Genomic DNA, 22,112 nt, shown 5'->3' with positions numbered 1-22,112 from the left:
TGTTGTTTTGGCTCTGCCAGTTTGACTTAACAAACACATCTTGATGGGAAGTCCCAAAGTGCCAGGAACGCCCCTTGTTCACCAGCGGGTTTCAGCAGCCTGCTGAACGTTAAAGGGCTGCTCAGACAGGCTGAGATGTGACTGGCCAGGGATGGCCCACTGGGGACACCCTTCCTTTATTTGGCCTGACACATGAGCTAATGCAATGCACTCCCCATTCATCATAGCTACATCCCAAATCGTGACTTGGTTAAAAAAAAAAAAAAGCATTGCAAAGAGGTCAGAGGGACTTTGTCAAAACTTTCCTGAAATTTCCAGTTAATAACAGAGCAAAATAGCCTTTCCCAGCTCTCCAGAAGCAGCCTGACTCAGAGTAGGTACAAGGAGTGAGAGCCTGAGCCAATGGAGGGATCTGGCTAACGAGATGCAGCTGGCTGAGCTACCAAAACTACAGCTGGAGGCACAGGCAGTGGGTTGGGGGGGGTTTGTTTGGGGTTGTTGGCTCTCCTTATGTGGTATTCTGGAAGATGAACCTGCATGTGGGCTTAAAAACTGGAAATGTCCAACAGGTAAAGCTCCCCTCAACATAAGGTTGTTAAGTCTAGGCTGGGAAGGGTATGTTGGCTGAGAGCTGGGCAATCACTGCACGGCCCCTGAGCTCTTTGAAATCACACCATGGGTGGGGGTGGGCTGCTGGGGGCACTGAGGCTGCACTAAAATGGGGGGCTGTGCTTGGGACAGCGTGACCAGCACCTGCATGAAGGAAGTATATATTTTATATATACATATATATATATATAATAGTGTACACAAAGAGGTTTAAAAGAAGATAATTTGCCATGCTGATCGCTTCCATGGATTATGCTGTAACACTGAAGCAAGAATCTGGTGCACTTTGAAGTGGCACAGAGCTGGTGAGCTCTGCTCTGTCTCAGAGTGAAGTCAAAAAGTCTTTTTTCCAGTCCTAATGATAACAGTTCTATGTTTGAAGCTAAAAGCTTTGCACAGCTGCTGAGACAGGCTGTGTAATCAGCAAAATGTTCCCAATTTCGGTTGTGGGGTTTTGGGTTATTTATTTATTTTTTTTGTAACAAAGTGCTGCCTCCTGCTGGGTAAAAGGGTCTGTGATAAAGCTTGTCTTCAGTAGGTTATTAGTAAGTGGTTTTAATTTGAAGCTTGGGGAGAAGCGTGGCAGAGCTGCTTCCACCCACCTGGAGCCCTCCTGGCCCGGGGTCCTGCACTGCTGTATGTACTAGCAAGCACTGTGGGCTGATGGATAAGAGCTCTGGATGGGGTTCCTCGCCTGAATTGCATGCCCAAGTAGTATGAAATGAATGGCAAGTGAATAATTGCAAAAATCTGTATGGTTGGTTGGTTGGTTTTCTTTTTTAAATCTGTTTAGGGAAATATTAGCCAATGGTATTGTGGGTCTTCCCAGAACCTAAGTGAGGTTTTGAGCATCTTTAAGAATCTTGTAGTTCAGACCATGGTCCATTCCAGAAATAACAGAATTATCCTTCTGTGCTGATAAAATGAATTACATGAAGCATAATCCTGACTCTTGCTGCACTGTACAGTATGAGGGATCTATACAAGCAAAAATCCCTATTCATGTCTGTTATGGAAAAAGCAGTGTAACTCACAAATGACCTGCTAACGTGACTTTCAGATCTCCCTTTGTTTCCAGCTAACTGTTACTGGAAATAGTCATGGGTACCGATATGCTATATCCCTTATTCCCATTGCACACCCTGCTCGCATTTGTGTTGGTTTTCTCAGCACTGCAGGGACAGACGGCTCGTTGTTGGCAGCTCCTTTTATTTGTGAGTACCTCGTGATCAATCAGACGTGGTGTCTGTTGGCTATCTCAGTAAAACAAAACATCCTGCCCGTATGTTGGCACTTCAATTCCCCGTCCCGCGGCTGGCCGCGCTCCGCGGCACCGCACCCCCCTGCAGTGCGGCTCCAGCCCGCTAGGTGGCGCACTGCCCCTTCGGAAAGGAGCGCTCCCATGCAAACAGGCAGCTGCGGGTCAGGAGGGTGCGCAGCGCTCGGAATTGCCCTGGTGCACGCAGCCCCTCCTGGCCCCATTCTGATACGCACATGGACAAAGCAGTGACAGATTTGCTTGATTTAGCTGAGATGAAGCATCTCAGCGCTGGCTGTATCTGTCTGTAGAGGAAAAAACTTGGCAAAGCTGCTCACCGATTGCACTGAAGATGTTTTCAAGCTGGTGCAGTCAGTCTATCAGATATTGCTCAGGATGTGGTTCTGTTATGGCTCCCAGCACGGCACGGAGCCTCCCTGGGCTCACAGCACCCAGCTGCACGGCCTCACCCTGCCTGGTGTGTGGCTGCAGAACACAGCGCTGGCAGCAGTAGGAGGGAATCACCTCTCCTGCTGTGCAGCAAGGTGACTGCAGGGCTGGGTGTCCTGCACAGCTGGGGCCACAGGGACTGATAGAAAACAAGACAATCTTTTTGGATCTCCAGGCTGTTTTATTGAGAAATGCTCTGTTGGGCTCAGCCTCCAGGCACACTGCTGTGTGCATGGCCCAGGGTAAGGACAGCACGTGTGATGTCAGGGTTTGCTGACTGCTGGTGTCACAGCTAGCAGCAATAAAAGCAGGCATTGTACTTCTAGTAGCACATGGTGTCTCGTATGTACCGACACATTCCTCAGCTTCCCAGGGCTGCAAGTGCTCTGAGAGAGCAGGATAAGCCCTCACTGGACAAGCTGATCTTTCTTTCACTGTCCTTTAAAGCTGCGGGCTCATGATGCATCCACTAAAAATAATTTAGGCCTGTCCTCGCGGTGACAAACATCCTCCTGGCTGAACGAGAGCTAAATCTGTCTTGCTGAGGTCTGCCTGTCAGGACACAGCCTGTTCTTTTCCATCTCCCCTGTTGCTCGTTTCTGCTCACACTCCGTGCTAGGGGCTCACTCTGATTTATTCCAGGCTGGAGCTTTGATCCTTTGCCTTTTTGCTCACGTGCCTGCAGATACAAATTGCTCAGTGGTGATAATCTGTGAGAAGCACATCGTGGAGCACTGGCTCTGGAGAGGTGTGCGATGCAAAGAACAAACTGCTCAGGTCTGCCCTTCTGCTGATGGCACTGGGTGTAAGAGCCTCTCACCAAAGCACAGGGCCGTGCTGTGAGCTCAGGGCACCTCTCCCAAGCTCAATGTCACTTAATTCCATTTGACATTAACCCAGCTTTTTACTTCCAGATGAAAATGCTATCAGTGATGGTAATGTTCTCAGGACAGAGCCGAGGCAGGTGTATGTGCCAGCACACGTGCAGAGCATAATGCTTTTTAAAAGCATGTTGTGATTGTTTGGTGTGGATAACACCAAGCCTGGTTGCTCATTTCTCCACTCCAAATGCTGGTAGGTGGCACTGCTGGCCCATGGAGGGGGCTGAGACAGAGCCAGAGCACAACAAAAACTGCTTCTCAGTCCCAACTTGTGTCCTGTGTCTTTACTCAGAGGACAGGAAAGACAGAGAGCAGCCAGAGCTGTATGAGCAAACAGCAGTGATGGTGCTGCCACCAGCCCTGCCCTTCCTCTGAAGCTGCCTGCTGCAGTTCAAAGGTTGGTGCATTAACTGCCAGGGTTGGTATCAGCTGGACACTTTATGCCACTTCTCAAACCAGTTCACTCAATCACATAACGTGCACGCAGACAAAACGTGCTCTGTGATCTGCATCTGAATGTCTGCTGCCTGCTCGGCGTTGTCTGATGATGGTAAGACCTGATAAATTCCACTTGCTTTGTCTTGATGCCACTCAACAGGAGAAACAAGTGTGAGTTTTGAATGTGCTGGAACACAGACTGGAACCAAAAGGACGTTATGCATGATGTCCAGTTTGAAAATGCACCCAACTACTGTTCAGCAATACACGATCAGATGGCAGGAAAGGCTCACTGATTTGAATCTTTTCTTGGTAAAGCCTTCAATGACTTGAAGCTCGACACCAGCAGTGGCTTCACTGGCAAGAGTTGAGGAATGCACTGAAACCAACAAAATGAGAATGGAAGGTAAAGAGTCGGTTAACGTGAAACAGACAGACAGACACTTGTATGAAGGGCTGTGCTCACACTCGTGCTTTTGGTTTTGTACCAAGTTATTCCAAGCAGGATGTAACTACTGAATTGCTCTTTTCTCCTTCAAAACCACAAAGAGTTGAATGTAGCCACCCTCTGGGAGCCATTTCAAATATCCCTCGTTTCTCAGAGCTGTTAATTTAGAGTCCACACTTGCAGTCTCTGTAAATCTTTTATAGAAGTTGCCTACCTAATCCTTCTTTAAGTCTTAATTTGACTGAGTAAAGCTTTCTTGCTCCAGACTGAGTAAATTGCATTGCCACAACTTTTAGTGCCAAGCTCTTCCATACCATTGCCAACCTGGTATGTGATCCACACTGCAAGTGTTCCTGCAATCAGGTTCTATAATACAGGTTCTGTCTGTAATTCTCACAGATTCTTCACTAGTTTATCAGATTCAAGTTGAAGAATAGAAACAGATCTCCTAAAAATTTGATTTAAAAAAAATCCCATATCTTTGAAATAAAAAATTGATTGAGTGCAATGGGTAAATTAATTCAGTAACATTCCCTGTTCTCTTAAACTGATCTACTTGATACGACAGCAGAAACTTTCAGGTATCACCTAATGTCACAACATTTTACTGCTTAATAGCCTGTCATGTTGTCGTCTTATACATTGACCTCATTCTCCAAGGAAATGTTTCTGCCATCACAGTCTCACTTTTCTGAACAAACCCCTTCTATTCTGTGAAGGGATCTGCATGTTGAAATTTGCAGTTCTTTGCCTAAAACCTGCTCTTCTATTTCCTTTAGTGAAACATTTGCTAACAAACCTGTAAAATCCTCAGGGGATGTTTGGGATGGAGGTGGTTCACTTCCCCACTAGGATGGAGGTTTCTGGATACCCTACAGCTCCTTTCCCACCAGGTTTACTTGGAAACTGGTGTTACCTTCATTTCATCTTTGCCCATCCTCTGCTTCCCAGTTCACTGCTCAGCTTTGGAGTCTGCACCTGCAGTCAGAAGTAGGGAAAAATGCAGCAGCATTGCAAGGTGCTGCAATGGTGTAGATACCAAAGGAGTGCAGGACAGACACCGGAGATCTGGGAGCTGCCATATGCTGCCATCCCAGGACTATCTGCTTTGCTCAGGTGAGCTGGGGACTCGTTCTGCCCCAAAGCCACGGCCAGCAATGGGGCTGGTGGGGACCCTGACAATGCCTCCTGGCACCCTGTGCTCAGCACTGGTGTTGCAAACACTCCATGTGATTTCTTGAAACCAAAGATGGGTATTTCAGTGTTCGTTTTGATGCCAGTAGTTATGTCCATGTAGTCAACTTAAAGAGCTCCCAGATATGACTCGGGGCTGAAGGGCACATTAGACTCATTTATGTACTCACATCCATGATTCAGTCAGCAGTTATGGACTGCCTTCAATTTCCAACAACACGCTGGTTCCTGGCAAAAAAGCATGAACTTATTAACTGCTGTGCTGATGGGTTTAAGTTGTCTACAGTGCGTATCAGGGTATGGCTCTGGGGAGGTGACAACACAGGCTTTCCCTCCTGTGGGTGGTGTTACAAAATAAAGCGTTAGATTAAAGATTTAATTGGAAGTTAGGAAGCAATTCTTTTCTCAGAGGGCAGCGAGGCCACAGAGCAGTGGGTGCCCCATCCCTGGGGGTGCTCAAAGCCAGGCTGGATGGGGCTCTGGGCTGCCAGCCCTTGGCAGGGGGATTGGAGCTAGATTATCTTGAACATATCGGGGTTGGAACTACATGATCCTTGGGGTCCCTTCCAACCCGGGTGATTCTGTGATTCTGTGATATCTTCTGACCTAAGACATTCTATGATTTATTAATGTAGCTCCACTGTACCATCCTGGAGACATCAGGTACTAGCTCATCAGATGCTACAGACTTTGTTTTTTGTTGTGTTTTTTTTTTTTTAATATGCTGCTATGGGGACAACACATTGCTCAACTTTACTGAATTGAAAAACATACGCCTCCATGAGAACAGATACAAACCTGGGGTTTCTTTACCCAGCTCCCCTTTATTATTTCTTTAACCTGCTGTACTTTCAGTGACCTGTACATTGCTTTTGCCACTGCAGAGATGCTTAGCACGAGCTTTGTGTGCTCACTGGCTGCACCAGGCACCCAAGAGGGCTGCTGGAGGTTTCTAAAACAAAAGATCTCCAGTCCCCCAGGTTGGTGGTAGGCTTCTTAAATCTATGTAAAATTGTTTTGAAAATCTCAGTGACTGCACAGTATGAGGCTCAGGGAAGGAAGCTGTGAAAGGGCCAGGAAATGGGGTGGGTACAGAACCCCTCCAGCCAACCAAACCCCTGCTGAGCCACAAACTGCAGCACCACCCAGCACTGGGGGAAAAGGGAAAAGCAATTAAATCCTTCTGAAAAAGCACTATTCCAGTGATAGTTACAGGGCTCTCAAACCCCAAATACAAACAGGGAAGGGAAGACTGACAAACAAGCACTGTGAACTGTGAACTCTGAAAGCCTTGTTTGTAAAGCCTCACCCTGACCATGACACAGAGCCCAGTGCCTCACCCAGCTGCTCCACACCTCCTCAGCCGCCCTTGCTGGCAGCCAGGCCTTGTGCACCTCCAGCTCACTGCCACAGTCCTCCTGCCACAGCCTGGCAGCACCGCCCTGATCAAACCGATTGATCAGCATCTCACATTTGTATCTCCCCACAAAGGCTCCTTACCACCCGTCTCAGCACACGGAGCAGCACAGACTGCTGGCTCTTTGCTCAGTGAATCACAGAATCACAGAACGGCCGGGGTTGGAAGGGACCTCAAGGATCATGAATCTCCAATCCCCTGCCACGTGCAGGGCCACCAACCTCCACATTTCATAGCAGCCCAGGCTGCCCAGGGCCCCATTCAACCTGGCCTTGAACACCTCCAGGGATGGACGGGGGATCACAGCCTCTCTGGGCAGCTGTTCCAGCACCTCACCACTCTCATAGTAAAGAACTTAAGGATGATGCTACAATTCAGCCCTGCTGCTCGGAGCCTGGGCACGCTGTGAGCCCTCAGGTTTGCTGTTTGAATGGCAAACAGCAACTTCACAGGGCTGGGCACGCCTGGCTGACCGGGCCGGCACACGGCACTGGTGTGGACCTGCCTTGCTGCACGAGTCCCTGTCGCAGCACGGCTTTCTGCTGCTCACCCCGTGGCGGTGGGTGAGGAGCGGGGCGGTGGCTCAGAGCCGTGCCACGGGAGAGGGCTCCGGGCCCTGAGGGAACCCGACCCGAGCGGTCCCCTGCCCACGGCACGAGGTGCCGTCTCTCCACGCGAAGCCCCCAGCCCCGCTTTCCGCACCGAAGCGCCGTCCCGCCGCCCTCGCAGCCCGCCGTGACCGCGGAGCCCCACGGCGACCCGCGGGGCCACGCGAGGACGCGGCGCCCCCGCACGACATGGCGGACGGCTGACGACACCGGGCGGCGTCAATCAAGCCGAGGGAGCCAATCAGATCCCGGAGCTGCCCGCCGGGGCGGGGCTCGCCCGCCAGCCGCGGGTTGGTAGTCCCGGCCGCGTGGCGCAGCGATACGGGCGCGGTGCGGCCGTTCCGAGAAGTGATGCGAGCGGGCGGAATTTCCCCGGCGTCGCGATTGCGACAGAGCTGTGTCGTGTCCTTCCCCGGCGGGGCGGAGGGAGGGGAGCGGTCGCCGCGACTGCGGAGCTCTGCCGAGGCGGAGCGGAGGTTATAAATAAGGCCTGGTGCCGTGCCGGTGCTCCCCGTCCGCCGGCCGTACCGAACGAGAGAAGAACATCTGTATGAGAACGGGCGACGACGCACGCGTCGACGTGGAGCCGCGATTTCCTCGCGTCTCGGAGCGATTCCTCCACGTCGCTCAGAATGGCTTAAAGAGGACGGGCTTTGAGCGTCCAGCGATCTGAACGGCTGGGTCCCTCCCCGCTCCGCCCGCAAGGCCGTAAAGCCGACGGCAGCGCAGGACGCACGGACCGCGCAGCCCGGCGCCGCCCGCCGTTCCCTCAGCCGCTCAGGGCGGGGCTGAAGCGGGCGGACTCTTTTTTCCCGCCGCGCCGCGCGGTGCCGCCGAGTGCTGCGTCACAGCGCCGGGCCGCGCCAGTCCGTGCGTGGCTGCGGAGCGGAGCAGCCGCCATCATGGCCTCCGCCGCCGCGCACCCGGCCCCCCCGCCCGCCGCCGCCCCGGCTGTCGCCGCCGCCTCCTCGTCCGCCGCCCCGCCGCCGCCGCCACCGCCCCCCGCCGCTCCGGGCATCCTGATCGGCGACCGGCTGTACTCGGAGGTGTCGCTCACCATCGACCACTCGCTCATCCCCGAGGAGCGGCTCTCGCCCACCCCTTCCATGCAGGACGGCCTGGACCTGCAGTGCGAGACCGACCTGCGCATCCTGGGCTGCGAGCTGATCCAGGCGGCCGGCATCCTGCTGCGCCTGCCGCAGGTGGGGCCGGCCGGGGGGGCGCCATTGTGGCGGGGGGCGGCGGCGCTCGCACAAAATGGCGGCGGGCGCGCGCGCTGACGGCCGCCTCCTCTCTGCCCTCACAGGTGGCGATGGCGACTGGGCAGGTGCTGTTTCACCGCTTCTTCTACTCCAAGTCCTTCGTCAAGCACAGCTTCGAGGTGAGCGGGGCCGGGGGAGGCGCGGGCGGCGCTCGGCGCGCGTCGGTTCGTGGTTTCCGAAGGGTCTGACGGAGCCGGCCTTCCCCGCAGATCGTCGCCATGGCCTGCATTAACCTCGCGTCTAAAATCGAAGAGGCGCCGCGGCGGATCAGGGACGTGATCAACGTGTTCCACCACCTGAGGCAGCTCAGAGCCAAAAGGTAAGGCCGTGTGCCGCCCCCGGCTCCCTGTCACCGCATCGCCCCGGCCCGGCCTGCCGGCTGGCAGCTCACTGAAGGCAGCTTTAGGCACCGCCGGCCGACGAGCCTTCAGACCAGAGCGCCCCCCATGCCTTCCTCGTGCGTCAGTTTGCAGAGGGGGAAGGCTGAGCTCGTAGCGGTAGTGGCGTTGTTCTGTAGAAACGGTGGTTTTTGGAAGGAGTCTGAAGAGAGTGGCTTGGCTGACAGTGTGTACGGCTGTAATGACAGCACCTCGACAAGGAGGAAGTGCGATTGAGCCTTGGAAGATGGAGGTGTCTCAAATTGCAAAAAGTGAGGCTTCTGGTCTTCTGTGGTACTGTGTGCTCGTGTAAGTCCTTGGAGATGGAGTGTAAGCTCACCTGATCCGTGTGCAGATCTGTAGCTGTGGGCTGTTGTCAGCTGTGAGTGCCTAATTCTGCTTTTTTGTGTGGAAAGCAGTGTCTGCTTTCATGTGGAAAGCAGATCGTGTGTTGAAGAGGAAAAAGGAATGGGAAGGAGAATTACCATTAAATTTACCAATTTCCTTAAATATGTTGTGCAGCAGCGTTACAGACCGAGCTGGGAGACTTCAGCTTTGGTGAAGTGGCTTTAATTCTAGAATGTGATTACTTCAGATAATCCATAGCTCTAAAGGCAGGGTTTTCAGCTAGGTGTTTAAGTTCACGCTTTCGTGTATGGGTTTGTATCGCCAGGTTACAGCAGGAGTTCAAACTAAGCCTTGTGTTGCCTTCTTGAAAGAGTAGAAATCTGTTAGGGAAGCCAGCCATTCCTTGGGACACTTATCCCTGTTGTGGTTCTGCTGTGGCATCTAAAACATCTGCCTTCTGCTCGTGTCTTTGGAGTTAGCTTCAGATAAAAGAACAACTCATTGTTGAAGTTCATATGGAACTTAGTTTTGTTGTGGGTTTGTTTTTTTTTCCATTTCCATCTTGTTGTTGTCCCTGATGGCCCAGAGGGAGTTTTGTGAAGTTACGCAGAACGTGGATTCTGTGGTGGTTTCTTTTATGACGAGGAGATCTGGCTTATTGGGTTATTGGAATCACTTCATCAGCTTCTGATGTTTTGGCCTTGATCTGGATGTGGAAGCCTGGTTACTTGTATGCAGTGCTCTTTTTTTTTTTTTTTGCTTTTTTTTTTTTTTTTTTGTAAGGAGAGCACAAATAAGTAGTTTCTGTGCTATATGCAGGATCAGAAGCTGAGCTTAACCTGCGAACTTAAGACTTTCCAGCTAGCCTGTTCCAAATCAGAATGTCACTTACAGATGTTACGTAGTGACTTAAATGCATCATAATAAGAAGTCATGCACTTCTGCCCTGTTATTATCTGGAAAAATGGGTATTGTTGGTCTGAGATTCTGAGTGAATCTGCATGAAATCAATCTTAAAATGCTGAAGTCTGACATTCAGGCTTGCTTTTTTTTTTAAACAGGATGTAAACGTTTTTCTGTACTTTTTACAAGATGACATGTACATGATCTGTACACGTTATTAACTTCAACTCTTTTTTCCCTTGCAACCGACTATACAGCGACCAGCTACATTTACCAAAGCCTGGGTGATGTGGAGTGGTACATAAAGATGAAGCTGTCGTCATGGCAACAGTGAGTGAAGTATCGAAAATCCCCAAGGAGAAGCCAGTGCTCTGAGAATAGGTCACTGGAATCGGGGGACTAACAGGTTGGCCGATGGTGAACCATTTGGAAGAACTCCTGTATCTTGTTATAAGCTTTTTTCTTTGCTGTCCAGGTTTTTAGAATACTAGCTTAATCTTCTTTTATCTGAAGCTAACACTTAGGCTGTAGCTAGTTTCTCACCCCCGACCCAGAACTGAGATGAATGGTTAGGCTGCTTACTTTCTTTCTGCCTGTAGTTTAGTTTTTCCATTAACCGAAGCTCTTAACCCACGTGACATTTGAGTAGACTTGCTTTCTTAAACAGTTTGGGGTTCTTTGGTCCACTTTGTGGGTCTGTGTAAGTGCAGTTTGAGTTTGTAGTAAAACACGCCTTCATCACAAGGGTGCAGAAGTCTTTAAATTTGTAAAGCTCTTCATATAAACGATTTGTAAGCAGTCCTTATGTGTTTGTTTGCAGAAGTGGGAATATAGCAATTGGGATTTCCTTTTGTAAGTCATGTAGTCAACTGAGTTACTGCTAGGTGGTATTTCTAATGCTGGGAAATAAGAAAAAGCTTTAAAAGAAGTGTTTTGGACAAGCACCTTGACTTTTGAATCTCTCACAAGCATATGTCATGTAGTATTGCATGTGAAATGTTTGTGTGCATGAAGAAAAGTCGTATTATGAAAAATACTGCTTTTGAAAAAACATGTGCTGAAATATCTCTGTTCTCAGTCAAGTATAACTCGTGTTTAATGTGCAGAATGTAGTTTGAAGTTGATTTTACTTCTCTTAAATGTGCCTGAATGCTGCAGGTCTTTATGAGGCTTCAACCGAATGCGACTGCTGTCATTTGTAACCTCACAAGTGCTGCTCTGAGATGCTTGGTTGGCTGTTCTCACTTCTGTTGCAGCAGTCCCACAGTCCCACACCTGTGCTCAGGTGGCCTGCATTAATTCACCGGTGTTCTTAACTGCTCTGTGAACCCGCAGTGCTTGTATTTACGATGCTGGGGACAAATGTAGAACTCTCTTTCTTTTGGAATTGGCTACCATAAGAGAGGTGTGCTCTTTGAAATGAGATGCTGATGCCACGCTGCACTGATCAGAAGTACGTGTTGCATTTTAAACAAAAGCACACACAGGGTGCTTCTCCTCCAGCTTACCACGTGTTCCAGAGGTATCAAACGTTCATACTGCATCTCGTGAAGCTGTAACTATGTCAAACAAACCGATCCTGTTTGCCAGAGGGATTTCAAAAAAGCATGTTTAATTTATTCTGTTATGGGCATGTTGGAGTGTGCTTATCTCCAGAGTCTCCAATCCAGATTGTGTTTTGTGGCTGTTGGACTGATTCACCAACATGGGCACTGTATGCTGCTCTTAAGTAAGAAGTCTTGCCTGGAGTGCTACTTCTGGTTTGTAACAACAGATTGGAAGTAGGAAATCGTAATACTGCTTTGCTGTATGGGGTTTGAAGCTTAGTTTTCTATAGAAGCTTTTAAATTATTTCCCTGACTTGTTACATGGGCTCAAAACTGATTATTTCCCAGTTCTGAGAAGCAAGGGCAGCAAATGCAGCATCCAGTTCCTCTCCTTGCCTTTCAGTGGGAATGCTAACAGTTTCACACAGGGAGATCTCTGAAGGCCACAGCTCCTGAATAACAACATCCCCACACTGTGGAGCTGCTGGCAAAAGTGCTAAGCTGAGAAATCTGACAGTGGGGAACTTTGCTGCTGCCTGCAATGAGATGCAGTGCAGCCGTATGCAGACTTCTGGTTTTGGAGAAGTAGATGAAAGGCTGTTTGTTCCATCTGGACGTACCGTCTGCATGAACTGATGCTTTCGTGGCTTCCTTAGGCCTGTAGATCTCTGGAACTTGTCTCACAGGTGACAGAGCAGGTAACTGGGGGCACACAGTAAGGCACACTGCTGCTGTGCAGTAAGGATAAGCTTTCCATCACTCAGCTGTCAAACACACAGTGTTTGCAGCGATCTGCACTGCAGAATGCCAGTGAGACTTGACATGCAGTATGGCTGGCAGCCTTTTCTCTTGCACCATTAGCTCACTGCTTTTGTTTTCCTGACTTAGAAATGGCTTTTACAGAGAGCAGACCCAAATGGAAGTGATCCCACTGCAGGATGTGAAATGACCCTGTGTAGCCGTACGTCCTCCCTTTTGAGCTCTGAGACAGTAGATCAGAGCTGCTCGAGCCGTTTCCTCTAGACTTGGCTCCCCTGAAGCATTCTGCTAATGAACCTGAACTCGTTCCTGCTCTCAGTGATACCGTCCAGATAAAATTGCATCAAGTAATGCTGTTATAAAACTCACCAATTGGAAGTGAATTGGCTTCAGCTGATTGAACCTGTAGTTGGTTTTTCCAAGCAGTCCTCCCACTGCAGAGCATTACTTCAGACTGCCCCTGCAGTGCTTGTTGGTGATACCCCAACTTCTCTATGGAACTGGTCACCTTAAACTTCAAGTCCTCCTTCTCCAGTTACTTTGTGAAAAATGGCATACTTTGAGTTACATGTGAAGTATCTGTAATCACAAACCTCGGGGACTCTGAGAGTTGATGAGAGAGGTGCCATTGCATGGCATGGAGAATGCTGACAGCAGCAGTACTGCTCCTGCTTGAGCTGCAGAGCCTTCCTGGTGTCGCAGAACTGCTGGGAGCCATTCCTGGGCCCCTTGAGGGCTGGGGAGCTCATGCTTCAGGTGCATGGAGGCACATTGGTGAAGCGCATGGCTGCTTGTATCCCTTGACACAAGCTCCCAGTCATCCTTCCAGGTGGCTGCAGGAAGTGCACCTATCTTAAAGCCAGCTTTGCTGCAGCTGGGGAGCTTTCTGGTTACTGTTGTAATTCAGTTGAGCCTTCCTTTCTGGGCTGGGAACTGAGGAGGCTTGGGGTGTTGTTTCCACTCTGACTGGGGAAAAAGCAGCGTGAGCAATTAGTGGAACTCTCACTGACTCAGGAAAATACTGAAGTCAGTAGCGAAATATGAAATATTTTGAATCTACTTTGCGTTACTGTTTTCTATTCAGGGTAAAATAATTGTGCCATTAGTACTGGGGTGAACTGGAGTTGTGGGTTGAACAGCTGTGGTTGACTGGAGTGTAAGTAGCTGCTGCACTACTCTTCTGCACTGGAAGGCATTGGGATGTGTCAGGAACTTTGCAAAAGGGAAAGGATCTTTGGGGGCAGTGTGGGGAGTGATGACAGATGGAGCCCAAGCACAGACAAAGGGAAGAGCACAGCTGGGGCACGATGCTCATGCCTGATGTGGCAGGTTAGTTCAGCTGAAAAGTAAAGCACCAAAAAGCTTTGAAGAGTTCAGGTTTTGGATTTGGAAGGAATGGGGATTTGGATTGATAGCACCAGGCTTTGGAATGTTGCCTTGCCAAATGGGTGACCACTCTGCAGATACTGATGGATGGCTGCGATGCACGGAGCCACAGAGTTGTAAAGTTTAAATGCTTTGCTGTGTTAGACCTGTACATCACAGGAGGGCTGATTTTCTGTCAGTATTGGAATAGTTTTGTCTTCTGGTGCAGGAAACTGCAGCTTGCAAAGCACGAGCTTGCTACATTAACATCAGTAAAACCCTTCCAAGAGCTGTTGTAGCTTTTGTTCTGCAGTCCTGCCTGGCAAAGGTAACAGCATCGTGCTCCTCTTCCTCCTCCATTGTGAAGTACAGAGGTTCTCTGAGGTCTTTGCTGTAAAGCTGACTCCATTCCAGTAGCCAGGGCAGCGTGGTTTGCGTACACAGCAGGGAAGGATTTTTTCTCTTGGCCATCTAATCCATAGGCAGTCAAACGCAGGAACTAAACTAGTTGATCTAAACTTGGACAGCACAAGATTAATGCTTAAACTTGCTTGCAGGAGTTGAAAACCGTTTTCTGTTGCCATTAGTTGGTTGGAAGGGAAAACAGAGTTGCTGCTATTTTTTTGGATATGCAAAACAGTTTTGATTTTATTTCTTGCAAACTATAGGACTCCAAGCCCCCTGATACTTGATCAGAACTACATAAACACCAAAAATCAAGTAATCAAAGCAGAAAGGAGGGTACTGAAGGAGTTGGGATTTTGTGTTCATGTCAAGCATCCACACAAGGTGAGTTACCAGTGATAATGTAACTTGTAAAGTGTCCTACCCTGAAGGTGTCACCGTGGGCTGTGGGACAGCAGGCACAGATGTGAAAACCATCAGACTTCATCTGCTGGTTCCTCTGCTGTTGTCAGCAGTGCTTTTGCACACGTGGGCTTTGCAGATAGCCGTGCTGAGCTGTGGTAGCAGTGAGCTCCCTGGGACACGTTACAGGTGGTTGCTTTTGGAAATCACAGCCTGGGGGCAGAGTGGTGTCTGGATGTGGCTACTGGTGTGTGGGCTTAGAGCACGTAGCCAGAAAAGGAAGAGACCCCAGAGTTTTGCAGTGCTGTTTGGCTGTAGGCAGTTGTTTCTTTACTGTTCCTTTATATGTTAAAACTGAGTCTTTTTTTTTTTTTCTCTTTCCTTTCCCTCAGATCATTGTGATGTATTTACAAGTCTTAGAGTGTGAACGTAATCAAACCCTGGTACAGACAGCCTGGTAAGTGATTTTCTGTTCTCTTCCTAGCCAGGAAAATAGTAGCAGAAATAATAAGCCTGATGATCCATATGCAAAGCAATGAGATGTAAGTCATTACATAATTATTTACTTTCAAAACATTATAGTGCTTGTTTCTGCTTACTATTTTCATGGCTTGATTCCACTCTGTAATGGAGAACTCAATTTAACTTTGTTCTTTTTTCTACTCTTTAATTAAAGGGTAGTCCCTGATGGTAAGTCATAGAGCTCTGCCCTCGCACCTCAGCCCATGACCTGGGGATGGCCTGTTTGGCTGCCCTTCTCTCCAGCCAACCCAGTGCAAGCTCTCATCCGAGATTCACTGAAGTGGTCCATATCCATCGGGCAACATCTTCTAGTTCTGTCTGGGTGTCAAAAGGATTTGTATATTTGCTTTCAGAAGTACCTGTTAAAAATGTTTCTAAATGTATTTGTTGCCTAGCTACTGTATACTGCAGTTTATTTAGAGGGCCCATGGACACATTGGGGAGATCTTCTGCCAACGTGAAGTAGTTGATTTTGCACTTGGCTAGACTCGAGGGTTGGTTTTTTGTTTTCCATACTAAAGTAGTGCATGAAGCATGTTCACTCATGTCTGTTCTGTACAGTCAATACTTGCTGACTGCTGTTCGTTTCTCTCCCGTAGCTCAGAAACTTTAAAAATCATGGAGATCTCTGCTGTTAAACTCTTGGCATGTGTTGCTTGGCAGTGCCACCATGCTGGAGGAGAAGTAGCCTAGTGAAGCAGGAGATCTGGTGCTAACTTGCTGACTTGTAGCTCTTTTTTAACACGGAGGTTTTAAACACAGCGAGCAAATCGGAAGCTTCTCCCTTGGGATGAAGTTGGTGTTAATCAGAGCACACATAAGGTCTAAATGCAATGTTCTGTGAACTTTATAGGTTGCATCTAGCCTCTGGAAAATGGTAGGTTAAAAACATGCTGTATTTTTATGCTTGCATTTGAGTCTTGAGCAGATTGATTTCTGAAATACGAGAACGTTGGTGTTTAAAGCAAACAGCTGCAGGGATGAGAAGCACTTGCTGGTTTGCTGCTCAGTGGACACTTCACGGTGCAACGTAACTTAGAAGCTGTTACGTGGTGTTACTTGCATTGGCTTTTCAAAGCAATGGGAATGGTGCAGACTTCTTTAACAGAAGTAAGAACTGTAAACATCAAATGCAGTAACTAAAGAAACCAAATGATTTAATATAATAACAGGAAAAAATAATAAAGTCAATTGAGTCTCCAGTATTGTTGTGCTCTAAAGATGCAAACCTGAGATCCAACCTTGCCTGAATTCTGTCTTTTAGGAATTACATGAATGACAGCCTGCGAACAAACGTGTTTGTTCGCTTTCAGCCAGAGACTATAGCATGTGCTTGCATTTATCTTGCTGCTAGAGCTCTGCAGGTGAGTGCTGTTCTGCCTTTCTGCAGACTTCAGTTGCTAGAAGTTCAGTTTCAGGAGGCGGTGGCAGTGCGTGCAGTTGATCCCTGGTCTCCAATGCAGCTTTGTTCCTTCCTTGCAGATCCCGCTGCCCACCCGCCCGCACTGGTTCTTGCTCTTCGGCACCACGGAAGAGGAAATCCAGGAGATTTGCCTCACAACTCTGAAGCTCTACACCAGAAAGAAGGTACCTCCGTGCTGTGTTTGTGTTCTGGGCAGCGCCTGCTGTCTCAGAGCTGGCTGGGGGCGCTGGGTGCATCTCTGTGTAGAAGCAGTTGTGCAGCTGCGAGGGCTCTGCTGTGTGGCAGCTGCTGCCCAGGGAGGGGTGAGATCAGATGGCAGAAGCTCAGAAATGAGTTGCCTTGCTGGGCAGGTGATTGTGAGAGCTGTGTTGGGAGAAACGGGATGGAAACAAGATTGCTGAAGTTTAGCTTTGTGCCTCTTGTTACTTGAATAGCCCAATTACGAGCTGCTGGATAAAGAAGTGGAAAAAAGGAAAATGGCACTACAGGAAGCTAAACTGAAGGCAAAAGGCTTAAATCCGGATGGAACTCCAGCACTTTCGACACTGGGTGGCTTTTCTCCTGCATCCAAACCATGTAAGCTGGTTTTCTTGTACAGGAGCTTGTGTGATACTATCTGAGACTATGTGAGGATTTTAAAACTGTACTGTTTTATTTGTTTTAAATGTAAGTTTGCTTGTTGAGCTGCAGGACAGCATGGACTCTCTTAGCGAGCTAAGAAGCGAGAGACATTTTTCCAGTTACCAATAAGTGAAATAGCAAATTAGGGGGGAAGTAGAGCTGCTTTGCTCTCCCTATCTTCTGTACTTCCACAGGAGGGACAGGGGCATACTAGTGACATGTTCCCTTCAGATTATTGAAAGTGTCCACACCAGGTATGCTGTACGTTACTGTGTTACAGAGTTGGGGATGTGATGTGTTGCAGGGCCCCAGTAGGTTCAGGGCTCCTTTTGTAGCAGGTGTTTCTGCAGGCTGCTTTTCTGAAGTACCTTTGAGGCAGGCTGTGGTCAGGAAGCAGAAGGGGAAGTCACAGCAATGGTGCTGTTGTGGTGTCACAGTAAAACCCTGTAGTGCATATCTTCAATCAGGCAATGGAAAAAGCTGTCTGAACTCAGAAGAACAGACAGTTTTGTTTGCTCCATCTTACCTCTTGATGGCCCTCTTTCCACAGGTACTCATCAGGAGCTTAAGAATGTGTTCTGAGAAAGCAGAGTTGCTTTGTGATCGTCATTTCTCTTGAAAACTGAACATCACTGAGTTAGCAAGGGCACCTTTCTCACTAAAAAACAAAAGGGCTTCCTTGTATTTGGGAAGCCAGAATTTGGCTTAGAAGAACTTGAGTGAAGGCAGGGCCTGCGGTGGGTGTTCAGCATCCTGCTGACTGGCAGCTCGGGGGCAGCTGCTGGCAAAGCTTTGCTTCCTGTGCTTTGTCAGTAAACCTATGAGCCCCCTGTCCGTAGGGCAGCTGGCAGCGTGTGGCCCTCAGTGGCAGTGTTTTGCATGGCATTTATCAGTTCCCCATCTACAGGGCTGGATGGGTTTGTAGCACACTTAGCCAAGCCAGTGGCAATGTTTCCAATGGGAGGAGCCTGTGGTCTTTGGCAGAGGATCTCAGTGTGGATTTTGAACTGAAGTTCTGTTCTTCTATTTGTTAGACTTGCAGTAAGCACCTAAAAATGAAATCTGTCACTTTGCTGAGCAGTCTTGTTTCTGTTAGCTGCCATCGTAGCAATTGAACATGCGTGTCTCTGTCTGCCTGTGGGCATCTCCATCACTGTGCTGTTCTCAGGGGAAGAAGGAAATAGAATTGTACAGTCATAAAGGTTGGAAAAGACCTCTAAGATCTAACAGTCCGACCATCCACCTGCCACCAGCATAACCCTCTAAGTCCCATCCCTCACTACCACATCTGCCCTTAAACGCCACCAGGGATGACAAATAGCAGCTCTTGAGTTCCTGTTTGCCCTTTCTACAAGCAGCAGGGATGGAATATATAAAAAAGTACAGTATGCTTATGGCGAATTCCAGGTAAAACATCTAATCTTGAATTTAAATCTGCAGCTTCTCCAAGAGAAGTGAAAACTGAAGAGAAGAGTCCGGTACCTTTGAACACCAAAACCATTAAAAAAGAGCCAGAAGAGAGGCAGCAAGCTTCCAAGAGCCCTTACAATGGGTAGGTGGAAAAACTCCTGTTCCAGGAGACTTTGCTCTCTGACTGAATTACTTCTGAGTTGTTCAATGAAAGTGATGAACAGCTCAGAAGGATAACCCTGTTTCTTTCTTCCCCATTCCAGCATGAGAAAAGAAAGCAAGAGAAGTAGGAGCAGCAGAAGTGCCAGTCGGTCCAGGTCCAGGACAAAGTCCCGCTCTCGCTCTCATACTCCCCGGCGGCAGTAAGTGGTGCTTTCTGTTTGGGTGCTGAGGGCTGGGGCTGGTTGTTGTACTGTGCCTGCTGCTCTTTGAGGAGGGTGGTGATCTTTTGTCATTGTTCCCTGTGTTTTGTGGGATCAGAGGGGAGCGGGCGAGGCAGTGTAGGCTGATGGCAGATCTGATGGCATGATCTGCTTTTAGACTTCATGCTGATATTTGGGGTGGAAACAGCGAACTTAAATGCCAATAAAGTGTTCCCCAGCTGTTGCTGATTTGGTTACTGCCTTTGTCCCTCTAACCTGATGTTGAGGGTTTGTGACAAGGTAGAATTGCAGAATACATTCTGTCCCATTATGGTGTTCTGAGAACGCCACTCGCCCATCAGTTAGCCCCTCTGCACAGGGATTTCTCCCAGTAAGCTGGAAGCTTCTGAACAGGAAAATAAGCTTGTGTGTGTGTGTGAATGACACGTTTTAACCTTGTGTCACTTCTGAAAGCTACAATAACAGGCGCAGTCTGTCTGGCACGTACAGCTCGAGGTCGAGAAGCAGATCCCGCAGCCACAGCGGCAGCCCTCGCAGGCACCACAACCACGGCTCTCCGCACCTGAAGGCCAAGCACGGCAGGGAGGAGCTGAAGAGTGCAAACAGACACGGCCACAAAAGGAAAAAGTCTCGCTCGCGGTCGCAGAGCAAATCCAGGGATCATTCTGATGCTGCCAAGAAACACAGGCATGAGAGGGGGCACCACAGAGACAGGCGTGAGAGATCCCGCTCCTTCGAGAGGTCCCACAAAGGGAAACATCACAGCAGCAGCCGGTCGGGGCACAGCAGGCACAGGCGCTGAGCAGTGAGCCTGGCTGGGTTCCGGCGGAGCCTGTACATAACACACAGAATGGACTCGGGGGAGAGCAAGGGAGTCGATTAGCATTTGATTAATTTAAACCCAGTATCTGATTTTTCTAAAACAAGTAGAGCCTTTTTCTTTTGGGAAAGAAACTGTTACCAACTTTTGCACATAATACCTTAGCAGTATCAGACGGATGGAGAACAGCGATCAGGTTGAACTGTATGTATTAGAGTTGTGTATTGTTTATTGATATGAGAACTGGAGAATGGATTTCTGTACAAAAGCAAAATGTACCTTATTTTTATACAAGTCAATTGCAGACACTTATATTTAAGTATAGTTATTTGTTTAAACGATGGTGGATACTTTCTTACACTGGTTTTAGTCTGCATGTGTTAAAAGATTTTTACAAGAAATAAAATCTAAGGCTTTTTCTACTGCCTATTGGATGTCAAATACTGAAGCTACTAAAAGGATTTTCTTTAATGTGGCGCTTTGAAGGTTGGATGGGAATGGGATGCTGGGCATTTGGGCATGCTTCTGTGGTCAAAGGGCAGGGAGTAGCTTAAAGGGAACCCTCGAGTGTGTCAGATGTTTGTGTGCTGCTTAGCGGGGTTGTAAGGAGGACGGACAGCAGTTGGAGCACAGGAGCATGGTGTAAGTGTGCAAAGCTCAGGGACAGAGCAGTGGGTGGGAGCAGGCAGAAAGGCTGAGAAGGAAAGGGGCTGCATTTCACAGAACGTTGAGTGCCAGCATCCTGCCCTGCTGGGCTGTGCTCTGTACTTCCCTCAGCTGCTGCAGCCAGGAGCTCATGTCTCGCTGTCTGCTGCTCCTGCTTCCTCTGCTTGGTGGAGCTGGAAGAACAAAGCAGGGCAAGAGGCTGTTCAGGGTTTTCTTCCCCGTTTTCAGTACTGGTGGCCGGGTGGTTGCAGGGAAGGGAGGAGTTGTGTACGTGCAGAAGGATCAGAGTTAAAATGCTTGTAAACTGCTGCAGCCAATGTGCCAGAAGTGCCCGTAGGTTTGTGACTTTCTCCCTCTCCCTGCATCCCATCTTTGTGGACACAGAACTGCATGTGCTGCAATGCTGCTCCCAGTTGAAGGTCCGCAGTGTGCTTCACGTGGCTGCAGTGTGCAGGTGGACGAAGCCTGAGGCCATGTGAGCTGACAGAGCACCTGGGTGCTTCCAGGAGCAGGTTGTGGTATGGCCAGGAATTCTGCAGAGCTCAGAAGAGATGAGGGGGAAGGTGACTGAGCAAAGGCTTCCTTGGAGCTGCTGTTCCTGCAGCAGGATGGCAGGCAGCTGCCTGCACCCCAGCTGCATCTATCTGCTAGAACTTCAGAAAGCGATGAAATCTTTGTTCCAACTTTGGTCAGATAAACACGTTCCTTTATTTCTTGGTTACCTCTTTAAAACGCATGTATACGTATTTGCAGTAACTTGGTTTGTACTTAGAACTTTCTGAAAGCAGCAGTGTTATGTTACTATGGAAATGAAGGTAACTTTTCCATAGATACGAGTATGGAGCCCTGGGCAGCCGTAACAGCCTGGCTTCCAGGCAGCACAGTTAGCTCAGGCTCCCCTGGGTGTCAGAAGTTTGTGTCTTGTGGTGAAACTTTAAGGAAGAATCAGCCTCGGTGTTGGTGTTTGTGTGTAAGCACTGATTGCCCTTCTGTGCTCCCAGTGCCCTCGCTCCAGAGCTGAAGAGCAGGAGTTGTCTTCTGTGTAAAGCTGGAACATCTGGTGATAGGGAACATCTGGGCACCATCTGCTGCAGATTGCTTACACTGTGAGCTCACAGGCAGCGAGCAGGGGTTCAGTGCTTGTCTCTTCTTTCCTGAGGAAAAAAGATGTGTTCAGTCAGCTTTACTGATGGCAGCCTTAACCAAGTAATGACTGCCAAAAATGGACCCTAAAATAAATGGTTTTGGTTAATGAAACAAAAGGAGATGATCTGTCTCAAAGCACTACTAAACGAGGGTCAGCATCGTGCAGTGGCAGCACCACTGAGGGAGTGAGCAAAGTCTGAGCCCTGGGTCCATTGCACTAACAAATCAATGCATGGTAAGTCACAGCCTTGTTTACTGGTGGCCCTGCCTTATTTTTTTACCACTAGACGTCATTAGGTGGTACTGAAGTCCAAATCACAAAAGCCAAAGGTTGGAGGATACTGTTACATGCACTCTTACATCTCTCTCCTGCTTTTAGGGCCTGCTCACAGCACGTGGCTGTACAGCATCAGCAGGAGTTCAGGGAGTGGAGCCTCTGCTCCCAGTCAA

At 48.9% G+C, this 22,112-nt stretch overlaps 1 protein-coding gene across 1 annotated transcript; it reads left to right on the top strand.

Moving 5' to 3' along the window:
- Nucleotides 1-8,190: 8,190 nt before the first annotated feature.
- Nucleotides 8,191-20,277, top strand: CCNL1 (cyclin L1). The gene is made up of 11 exons (XM_048954382.1): nt 8,191-8,505; nt 8,610-8,684; nt 8,775-8,884; nt 14,533-14,653; nt 15,064-15,128; nt 16,458-16,557; nt 16,676-16,780; nt 17,051-17,192; nt 18,678-18,789; nt 18,911-19,009; nt 19,484-20,277. Exons 1-11 carry the CDS (start codon nt 8,206-8,208, stop codon nt 19,830-19,832), a joined length of 1,578 nt encoding a protein of 525 aa, XP_048810339.1. The 5' UTR covers nt 8,191-8,205; the 3' UTR covers nt 19,833-20,277.
- The last annotated feature ends 1,835 nt before the right edge of the window (nt 20,278-22,112 follow it).

Source organism: Lagopus muta, chromosome 9, assembly GCF_023343835.1.
Source record: "Lagopus muta isolate bLagMut1 chromosome 9, bLagMut1 primary, whole genome shotgun sequence".
In the NCBI taxonomy this organism is placed as follows: Eukaryota; Metazoa; Chordata; class Aves; order Galliformes; family Phasianidae; genus Lagopus; species Lagopus muta.
Note: the sequence above shows the minus strand (reverse complement) of the source record. Positions and strands in the feature narration are given on the sequence as shown.

Bases quoted from the DNA above. Each gene is read 5' to 3' on its own strand.
- CCNL1 (XM_048954382.1), top strand. From the start codon at position 8,206: ATGGCCTCCGCCGCCGCGCACCCGGCCCCCCCGCCCGCCGCCGCCCCG. The intron at 8,685-8,774 runs GTGAGCGGGGCC...CCTTCCCCGCAG, and splicing joins TCGTCAAGCACAGCTTCGAG to ATCGTCGCCATGGCCTGCAT. The intron at 18,790-18,910 runs GTAGGTGGAAAA...TCCCCATTCCAG, and splicing joins TCCAAGAGCCCTTACAATGG to CATGAGAAAAGAAAGCAAGA.